The following is a 10942-nucleotide window of genomic DNA, read 5'->3' on the forward strand; positions in this document are numbered from 1 at the left end:
TTATTATTTTATTATTATTATTATCTTATTATTATTATTATAATATTATTATTATCTTATTATTATTATTTTATATTATTATTATTATTAACTTGATTATTATTATTATTTTATTATTATTTTATTATTATTTTAATCTTATTATTATTATTTTATTATTATTATTGTATTATTATTTTATTATTATTATTATTTTATTATTATTATTATTTTATTATTATTATTTTATTATTGTTTTTTTTATTATTATTTTATATTATTATTATTATTATTATTTTATTATTATTTTAATCTTATTATTATTATTTTATTATTATTATTTTATTATTGTTTTTTTATTATTATTATTATTTTATTATTATTATTATTATTATTATTATTATTATTATTATTATTGTTATTATTATTATTATTATTATTATTATTATTAATGTTGTAGGAGAGAAGTATGTCCCCCAATCATTCAGTCACAGAAAAACAGTTGCTGAAATCATTAAAATAAGTGCTGTGACATACCCATGTCCCCTGGAAGTGACATCAACTGTACGTTGAACCTTCGTTTAATTTAACCGAATTAAATAAAATAAAATAAATGAAATGTTGGTTGAGCTCATGTTCCACAAGGGCTGAAACCCTGCGATGGAAGAGTGAGCGCTCGGTCCAGGGTTTTCCTGCCCTGCGCCCAGTGTTAGAGACGTTTCCAGTCCCCGGTTGGTCGTGGCTGTGTGACAAGACGATGTTCGGTGTAAATCTCTGGTGTGACCGTGGCTTTATTCTGTACTAACACATGTTCAAAAGTATTCAGACACCAGCTTTACTACCTCAGCTCTTTAACCTGCTTTTATCTTGTTCTGTCTTTACTGTTGTTCCTCTTTATAGTAGAAAACTGACTAGGAACTCCTGCAGGTAATCACCAGCCTTGTTCAGGTCGCCTCATCTCAGACATGCGTATCGTATTTCCACTGACGCTCTGTTCATGTGTAGATGTTGACGGAACGATCGCTGTGACTTTTAGATCTCAATGTTCAAAGCGGTTCTTTTGGAAACATCATACCACAGTCATACATGGTGGAACATTCCATTCGTCCTTGTGAACGGTGGCTTGTGTGGAGTTTGGTGTTGTTGGCGTTCCGTGAGATTCTAAACACCTTGCTGACACTTATTTTTTGGTCAAATGTCTCCCGCAGGTTCATTCCTGGAGAGGAACAAGTCTGTATCCGTGGATCTCCTTACCGAAAGCTCGACCCATGACGCGATTGAAGACGGCACCCTCAGATCACTCTCAGAACATCATGGAGAGGAAGCCGAGGAGTCGAAGGAACAAGACGAGACGTCTTACTTGGTGATGGGAAGTGGTGGTGAAAGCAGCACTGATGGTGTCCTGACAGAACCCCAACCAACAAACACTAAAGTCCTCTGTGAAAAGCCTGCAGAAGGTCGTCGGTTCCTCTTGGATCATCAGGACAGGCACCTGAGGGAAACTCACACATCAGGCACTCGCCCCCTGTCCCCACGTCCCCCCAGCGCCAATGGGATACCCGCCAATCGGACATCCCTTCAGGACAGTGTCCTCTCTCGTCTCATCGACGCCGTGTCCCTTGGCAATGAGAACGACACTCACGGGTCCATATCAGCTCTGATCGGTCAGTTCGAAGTGAGCGCCGAACAGAGTAACCTCAATCTGTCCTCAAGCATACGACCTTCTCAGCCGTCCAACCAACTGTCCAGCACCCCGCTGAAAAGGAATCAAGAGTCGTCCCAGAAAGACCGCCAGGTTCATCCATTTTCCAGTCCCGAGACCACCGAACTGGCTGCTTTTACAATACTAGACGAGCAAGTGCTGTCTCCTGTCGTGGACCATGACCTTCCTGATAGGACTATCTGCCCCAACTCGGAGAACAACCCAGAGTTCTTGACCCCTGGTCGCGGTAGAGGTTTGTCACTCAACAAGGCACCTTTTGAACGAGCGAGAGACACAATTGGACGGTCATGTAGAGATAACATCTACCAGGATAAGTGTCGGGCAGCTACGTCTAGAACTTGGGAGTTTGGCGGCTACAGAGAAACCTCGATCAACAGCACGGTCTCCGAGCGCTTCCTCCTCTGTCAGGACTCCGCCAGCAGCAGTTTAATGGAAGTCGAGCTCAACGTGGACGGGGATCCTCTTGATATGACCTTGACCCTGGATCATAATGACCTGCAGTACAACAGTGACCCCAAGTTCTCAAACCAGGCTCGGTATTTTACCAGGCCAGCCTATGAGCTCTCAGTTCCCGTACAGGGTTCCTTACATTTACCCCCCTTGTATAGACCCAACGTAGGTGCCCGTTCTACAGAGTCACTGATGGACACTATGAACCGGCCTCATTCAGAGATGTACAGGAATACTTGTACTGACAGGCACTTTAAGACTAGTGACATGAATGGCCTGATCAACAAGGCTCATGGCTTGACGAATGGGTACTCCTCCTCAGACTGTCTCTCAAGGACTCAAGAAATGAGCTCTTCCCCACGGAACGGCTCCTACAAGCCTGCGACTGATCATGACGTTCATTACAGCTCAGTGGTGTTTGGAAATAGTGTCGTTACACCAAAGCAATACACAAAGTCCTTCCAACAAAACCACGCCTTAAAACCAACCACTTCTGAGTGCTACAAAGGGATTTACCTGGTTGGATCTCCAATCCCTAAAGCTTCCAGTCCTTGTAAGTCCAAAAGTTTGGGCGACTTGACGTCTGAGGACATCTCCAGCAACTTCCAGAGCAAATACAAGGTCATCAGTCGCAGCTTCATCACTCCTGCCATGCGAGACCAGAGACGGATGTGCGGCATGACCAAGCAGACCCAGTCCACAGACCCCCTCACTGCCCAGCTCCGCAAGTTAGTGACTCTGGAAGAGACGAACCCCCGGTCGCATCCCCCTCCGTCTCGACCCACCCAAAAATCAGAACCTCTTCAGTCGGCGCCTCCTTCTGTAGTCCACACAGAGAGCTCCGGTGACCTTCCTCCCTTACTCTCACGGAGGCTGTCGTCTCGCAGTCAAAGCCGCGTCCGTCACATAGCCAACCGCGCCCGAGAAAGACAGCAGGAGGCGCTCAAATCCCGGCCTGCGGTCGGTGCCAGCGACGTAGTGCTCCGCAATAAAACATCCTCTTCTCAAAACGGCCTGATCAACAGGCACTCCACGGGATCCTACATCGCCGGATACCTGGAGCAGGGGGAGCTGGAGGACCGTGGTTTGCCGGAAGGTTCCTGCATGACACTCCGGGGCTACAAAGATCAGCGTTACGTTGATGACTCTTCAGCTCACGATTCTTGTAATCCCTCCGAGCCTGAGGTCTACTTTCTTCTCAGAATTTAAAGACTTGTTTTGCTCGTACATGTGAATTCAAACACGTCCTATTATCACGTTGTTCTTAATGTAGCTGTACTTGTGCATTCAAATACTGTGGCTGTGTTCCAAATACCCTACTACATACCACTCCTGTCCTGATGGGGCCCCATAAGTAAACTATTTTGACAGTACATTAAAAAACCATGATGACAAACAACGTCAGCCAAAAATTCCAGTATGCATCCAGAGCTATCTTGGTGGGGGTTCTGCGTCCCATCATGCAACCCAACCAGTTTCAACGTGGCCCATAGTATGGTTTGCTTTTGTTGCATACTAAATACTATACTGCATACTACTACAGTATACTATACAGTATACAGTATACTAATATAAAGTATGTAGTATGTACTGACTGTAGTATGCAGTATATACTGAGTGTAGTATACAGTATGCAGTATGTACTGTGTGCAGTATGCAGTATATACTGCCTGTAGTATGCAGTATGCAGTATACTGAGTGTAGTATACAGTATATACTGAGTGTAGTATACAGTATGTAGTATTTACTGTATGCAGTATATAGTATGTACTCTGTACTGAGTGCAGTATGCAGTATATACTAAATGCAGTATGTAGTATGTACTGAGTGTAGTATACAGTATGCTATATACTGTATGTACTATGTAGTATGTACTGAGAGTAGTATACAGTATATACTGACTGTAGTATGCAGTATATACTGACTGTAGTATGCAGTATGTAGTATGTAGTAGGTGATTTTAAACACAGCCAGAATTTACACTGCCAGTTTTTTTCCTAAAAATAGTGCACAGGTACACATCTCGACATTAATCCAAATCAAAACCTCCAGCATTTTGTAAATAATACAGCGTATTCTGGTCAAGGTCCCAGTCCCAGATGCACTACACCAAGTGAGATGAAGTCTGGTTTCTAAATGTTGGTTGTTTTTTAAATATATGTAAATATATATATAGTCGTATCTCTTTTAAATGTTGTTTAATGTGAGAGCCCTAATGGGGGATGGGGGTCTAGATTCAGATCTGCTAACTGGGGAGGCCACTGAAGCACGATGAACTGGAAGATGCTCACGGTGAGCAAGAACACTGCTGTCAGACAGAGATAGACTGATAATAGGGGCGTGATGTGAAGAGGACAGTAAACGTTACCCCCCATCACACCAGCAACACCATGGATTCATACTGTTTACACCACATTCATCAGACCAGGCAGCATTTTTCCACTGACCGGTCGGTGTTCCGGTTCATCCCAGAGCTGTTGAGCGGGGCTGAGGTCAGGGCTCTGAGCAGGACACTGGAGCTTTTCTTCATGTCTTCCTGCACAGGGACGCAGTCATGCCGGAACGTTCATTCATTCATTCATTTTCTTATCCGCTTATCCAATCAGGGTCGCGGGTGGTGCTGGAGCCTATCCCAGCTTTTCAATGGACGCAAGGCACACAGTAACACCCTGGACGGGGGTCAGTCCATGGCAGGGCAGACACACACACACTTACCTATAGGGCAATTCAGTGTCTTTAATTAACCTGACTGCATGTTTTTGGACTGTGGGAGGAAACCGGAGCTCCCGGAGGAAACCCACACAGACACGGGGAGAACATGCAAACTCCACACAGAAAGGAGGATCGAACCCAGGACCTTCTTGCTGTGAGGCGACAGTGCTACCCCACATGCCGGAACGTCTTTTATTTAATTGATTAATTTGTTTAATCTGTTAGCAGCTGTTCAGTAGACGGGGCGTCCCAATATTTTTCGATGACCCACGGCATGACAGAGCCCCCGGACCCTCACTGTGGACATTCAGATCTGTATTTTTTGGTGTAGGCGTGTCTCTGTCCTACATGATTAATCAAACTGGACATTTACTTCATATTAATCGTGTTTTACACTTAATACATTAATAATAATCTGACTGATTTGAACACTGGACTGATTTGGACAGATGACCTTCCACCTTTAGGGCTTCTGTAACAGGGGCTTCCATTGTTCGGTTGTTATTTGTATATACGATGACTGTTTGGTACGTTCGCTCTTATTTAAGACCCCGGTGGTGTTGAGTTTAAATCTCCTCTGTGGTGTTGAAGCATGTGTTCAGCATGAGCGTGCACAGATCCCTGCAGCATGTCGACGTTCTCTCTCTGTTCTGTTCAATAATTCTGAACGTTCTTCATATTTAAGAAAAGACGACGTTAAAATTTTATTTTTCTAATTGTTTTGATACAGACGGCAGAAATGAAATGGCATTTAACGCTCTGAGGTTTATTATTTTCACTTCATTACTAGCACGAGCAGCCTGAGAAGGCGCTGCGTGACGTGGTAGTCGTACACGTCGTGGCGTTTGTGCGTTTCTGTGTTCTGGTGCGTCCTGTTTTTGTACGGTTGCTCATCAGATCATCTGTGAGCGTTTTCTAACCAGCGCAATAAACCAGTTTGACATGAAATATTCAGCTGACCCGTGTGTTCATGCCTGACGTTAATGACTTTAATAGAGGAGCGTGTTTTTAATATTTATGTGCTGCTGCTTTGCAGAGCTCGTTTAACAGATTTAAATGTTGTCACATTAAAAAACAGTCTGTTTTATTTGGTAAATGTGTGTCCAGTATTTCTACACCGACCAGGCGCTGATTATCTCTTCATCACGGCACCTGTTAGTGGGGGGGGGATATATTAGGCAGCAAGTGAACATTTTATCCTCAAAGTTGATGTTACAAGGCGAGCGTGAGGATCTGAGGGCCAAATTGTGATGGCTAGACGACTGGGTCAGAGCATCTCCAAACCTGCAGCTCTTGTGGGGTGTTCCCGGTCTGCAGTGGTCAGTATCTATCAAAAGTGCTCCAAGGAAGGAACAGTGGTAAACCGGTGACAGGGTCATGGGCAGCCAAGGCTCACTGATGCACGTGAGGACCGAAACTGCTGAAGAAGTTCATGCTGGTTCTGATAGAAAGGTGTCAGACTCCAGGCCTCGACGGGTCAGGGCTGTTTTGGCAGCAAAAGGGGGACCAAACACAATATTATATTAAAAAGGTGGCCAGTTCGGTTTAATACTTTTGTCTGAAACGGCACAAACATCTAAACATTTTTAAACTAGAGAAGAAATCAGGTTCATCAAGTTTTACCCTCATAACGAACCCTCAGACAGTGCAAGAGCAACCATGTCGAGATCTTAAAAGTACAACCCCGAATCAGAAAAAGTTGGGACAGGATGGAAAATGTAAATAAAATAAAAACACAGAGTTTCTTACATTGACTTTTATTTGATGTCAGACAGGATGAACCTGAGATATTTCATCTTTTATCTGCTCAACTTCATTTCATTTATTAATAAACGTCCATTCCTGCATTTCAGTCCTGCACCACATTCCAAAAAAGGTTGGGACGGTAAAGCATTTACCACTTTGTAACGTCTCCGTTCCTTTTCACCACTTAAAAGAGGTTTTGGCACCGAGGAGACCAAGTGATTTAGTATTTCAGCTTTTGTCTCGTTCTTCCTGCAAACACGTCCTAAGATGTGCAGCAGTACGGGGGGTCGTCGTTTCAAAATCTGTACAGGTGGACGTATACTGTATATGTCAAACAAAGATCAGAGGAGTAAAGCCTGTTATAGCAGCGAATCGTCATTGGATGTGATGTTCAGGTGTTCGGCGTCCACAAACATTGACGTCAGTATGGCACCTATTAATCGTTTCTCCCTAAATAATCAGCTCACCCTTCACCCCCCTGAATTTCACCTCTCCTCACCTGTGTAATTGCTGTGTACTGAGCAATTAGCTCTAATCTGGACCGGTGGGTACGAGGTGGTTTGGAGCACCCGGGTCCAATTTGGTCCGTGTTTTTCTTCTGCTCTCTCAGGACGTTTTGGGGTTTAAATATCCACACCAGGTACAACATCCTGTCAGAGTAAAGCAGAGCAGCGTGCCAGGGCAGCACCGGAGCCCCCCCATGGCTGCTGCCGTGTTCACCCTGTGTTTGCCCTCGCTGGCGTTATTACTGTGGGTGTCGTGTGAGGCATCCGAACCGGAGAGGTGCGCGTACCTGGATGGAGCGAAGCATCTGGACAACGTCGGGCTCTATCAGGACGGGGACGTGGTCATCGGGGCGGTCTTCAACGTCTTCGTCCTGCCACCCGCTCTCGATCTGAGCTTCACCCGGGAACCGTACCTGCCCCCCTGCTCAGAGTAAGTGCGTCTCCATCCACCGTGGTTTCGGCTCCTTCAGGAATAATAATAACGGTGATTTTCTCGCAGGATCTGTTCACAGGTGAACCTGAACCACACTAAATATCTGAGCCAGGGTTTCCAAAAGCATCGTAAACGTTTATTATTTCAGATCAGATGATAGAAAGACCTTCATGCTACGATGCTTTTGGGATTCTCAGCTCTGATCGTGATTAGATTTTATGGATTTTCTGACTATTCAGGCGCTCACGTCGACAATTTTACACCATAAATTAACATAAAGGTGAAATTAAATGAAATGAAATTAAATGAATGTTATCAAGGGTTGTTTGTGATGATAGTCATTTAATAACTTCTGCAATAGTTATCGAGTAACTGGAACAGAAACTAGGGCTGCAACTATCGATTATTCCAGCGATTAATCGAGTAATCGGATAAGAAATACTTTTGCTTTAATAAAGAGCAAAAATAAAAACATATAAGATTAAATAAGACGCGTCTCTTTAAACAGACTGTACATTTTTATTCCTGCATACAGGACAGTTTGAAAACATTTTGAAATGCAAAAACAAATACATCAAAAATAAATCAATTTACCTTTAAAATGTAAACAGGCAACCTAAAACTAAGGCTTAAATAATAATAATTAACAATAATACATAAACATGAGCCTCTAATTTGTGCAACTTTCAGAACTAACCTTTAATATTTTGTCGGGAGGTTCTGTGAGGATTGGATCTCCTAGATGAGGTAGATTTGGTGTGTGTGTGTGTGTGTGTGTGTGTTTGCCTGAGCCTTTAAAAAAGCCTGTGGTGGTTACAATGAAGAAAAGTAAACGTATTGACACGGCGCTCTGATGGTGTGGATGTTGTTCTGAGTTTTCCTTTTTTTCCAGCTTAAAATTATCTCAAACTTTTGGTGGTTTTCTCTGTCCGGTCTCGTCTGCTCACCCCTCGATTTTTTCTCTCTCTCTCAATTCTGCAGTCCGTGCTATCAAATCTCAGCTGAGTCCTAAATCGCACTTTCATACTGAACAGTACGCAGGAGCGGCGAGCGTGTCCAGACACGTAATATTCATTGAACTGTACGTGAAAAGTACCCGGTGGTTAAGTATGAGATTTGGGACGCAGCCCTCGGCTTCTTCATGTCACCTGACCACAGCGTGAACGCGTCGTGTAAAAGTCCGTGTGAAACACCGTGAGCTGTATATAGCTGTATAGATTAAACGACGCCTCGATGCGAAAGGTTTGCATCAATCATTTTTAGTAATTGAATTACTCGAGTTTCTTATGGAATTGTTTCAGCCTTAACACAAACGTTCATGAGTTTGAGATCTTAAGTCTGTATATGCTATGTACAGCTAAAATGTTTATGAATGTTTATTCTTAAAGAAAATATAATATATATTGTGAAACTTGGTCCTTTTTTACCTCAAATTATATACAGCGGTACTTTGTAACTCGACGTCCCCTAAACTCAAATTCTTTGAAACTCGACGCCCTTCGTTGACAAATTTGTACCTTAAACTCGACGTGTGTGTGACCGTCGCTTTGTTCAGTGCTCGACTTGAGCGGTAAAACCTGATCAGCGTGTGAATCTGAGCTGAATCTGCATCAGTGTGGAATAAGGTGCAGATCCAGGGTTACAGCTCCACATGTATCTGTGTTTATCTGGATTCTCCTCCCTGTTTCACTTTTAAACTTGTGTTACAGCTCCAGCTTCTGAGAAACGGTGAGAATCAGAATCAGCTTCTCCCAGAGTCTAAAACGCTTCTGGTTCAAAATAAAGCTTAACGTGGTTTAATGTAGTAAGAAGGAGACAGGAGCACTAAACTTCTCTTCATTATTACTGCTCATAAGTTCCCCCACTAATCACATTCCTCACTCGCTGTTTTACTACAATAAGTCACGATAAGTTTTGTGCACCCGCCGTCACACTTCATAGGAATTAACGGCACAGCGGCGTAGAAGCGGTTTTGTCAATTCTCGTGTGAATGCACCGGTGCTGAAGGGAATACGGTATTCGAAGATTGATCATCTCCACCATTAAGAAGCGTCAGGAAAGAATAAAGAAGTAAAACTAAAGTGCAGCTTTTATTGTATTTTTATTGATGTTTAACTGTTTGTAATTGTATTTCAGTGTGTTTATATTATATTTGTGTTATGGTATTGATTTATATGATATTTGTGTTTAAGTGTCAAAAACAACCTCATTATTTTACATGAGACTAAAATATCTGCAGCTCCACGGGACCATGGACGCATTAACAGGTTTCACAAACATCCTTATGGGGAAAAATACCTCAAAACTCAACGTATTTAAAACTTGACGTCCAGTTTTAAGGTACCGCTGTATTTATTTATTAAATATGATAAATCTGTTCAGTAAAACATACACAAACTTAAATGAATAATTAAATTATTTAAAAAGCATCATGTCATTTAAGAGGAATTCTGCTCCGGTGGTCAGAGGTAGAACAAGAACCTCCAGAACTTTGTTTTTTTTTTTTAGACCTTGGTGTGAATCCACTGTTTGAGCTTGTATTAATGGACTGGGTCTTTTGAAATGTGGATAGCGCTGTTGCTTCACAGCAAGAAGGTCCTGGGTTCGATTCCCCAGCTAGGCAGCCAGTGTGGATCCTTTCAGTGTGGGTTTCCTCCGGGTGCTCCGGTTTCCTCCCACAGTCCAAAGACGTGCAGTCAGGATAACAGGAGCTACTCAAAATGACCCTGTGATGGACTTATGACCTGTCTGGGGTGTTTCCAGCCTTTTGCCTAGTGAATCAGACCCACTGTGACCCTGACCAGGATAAAGCAGTGGAACACACAATGAATGAAAGAATGAATGAATGAGAGACTGGACCTTAACTGGACTTTACCCAAGCATGGTTGCATCACATTTTTGGGGTCCCGTCCCAACTTTTTGGAGTGTGTTGCAAACATCAATTTCAGAATCAATACTTTTTCTTTGCATTTGCTGTCCCAACTTCTCTGGAACCGACGGTCATCTCTCTGTCTTCGTCTCTGCTCAGATTTCAGGAGGGTCACGTCCAGTGGGTCCAGGCTCTCGTCTTTGCCGTGGAGGAGATCAACAGGAACGGCTCGTTGTTGCCGGGGGTGCGACTGGGTTACCGTATCATGGACAGCTGCGCGCGGTACCCGTTCAGCCTGAGAGCGGTCATGTCCATGATCAGCGGCGGGACGGACGCGTGTAAAAGCAGCCGACCGGCCAAGGTCATCATAGGAGACTCGTCTTCCACGCAGGCCATGATTCTGTCCAGAGCCCTGAGTCCACTGCACGTACCCATGGTGAGGTCCTATAAAATATGATCCTACTGGCCACTTTAATGGGAACACTTGTACACCACATCAAGGTCATCAAAAATTCCTATTCTTG

The 10942-nt window shown here is 43.3% G+C and overlaps 1 protein-coding gene across 1 annotated transcript in view; it reads left to right on the plus strand.

Annotated features, from left to right (window-relative positions):
- The window catches only part of plch1 (phospholipase C, eta 1), a 35378-nt gene extending 32017 nt beyond the window's left edge, over positions 1 to 3361 (plus strand). The window contains exon 23 of the mRNA XM_063004367.1: positions 1188 to 3361. Coding sequence (XP_062860437.1) covers positions 1188 to 3361 — 2174 coding nt within the window. The remainder of the gene's footprint in view (positions 1 to 1187) is intronic.
- The last annotated feature ends 7581 nt before the right edge of the window (positions 3362 to 10942 follow it).

Source organism: Trichomycterus rosablanca, chromosome 11, assembly GCF_030014385.1.
Source record: "Trichomycterus rosablanca isolate fTriRos1 chromosome 11, fTriRos1.hap1, whole genome shotgun sequence".
In the NCBI taxonomy this organism is placed as follows: Eukaryota; Metazoa; Chordata; class Actinopteri; order Siluriformes; family Trichomycteridae; genus Trichomycterus; species Trichomycterus rosablanca.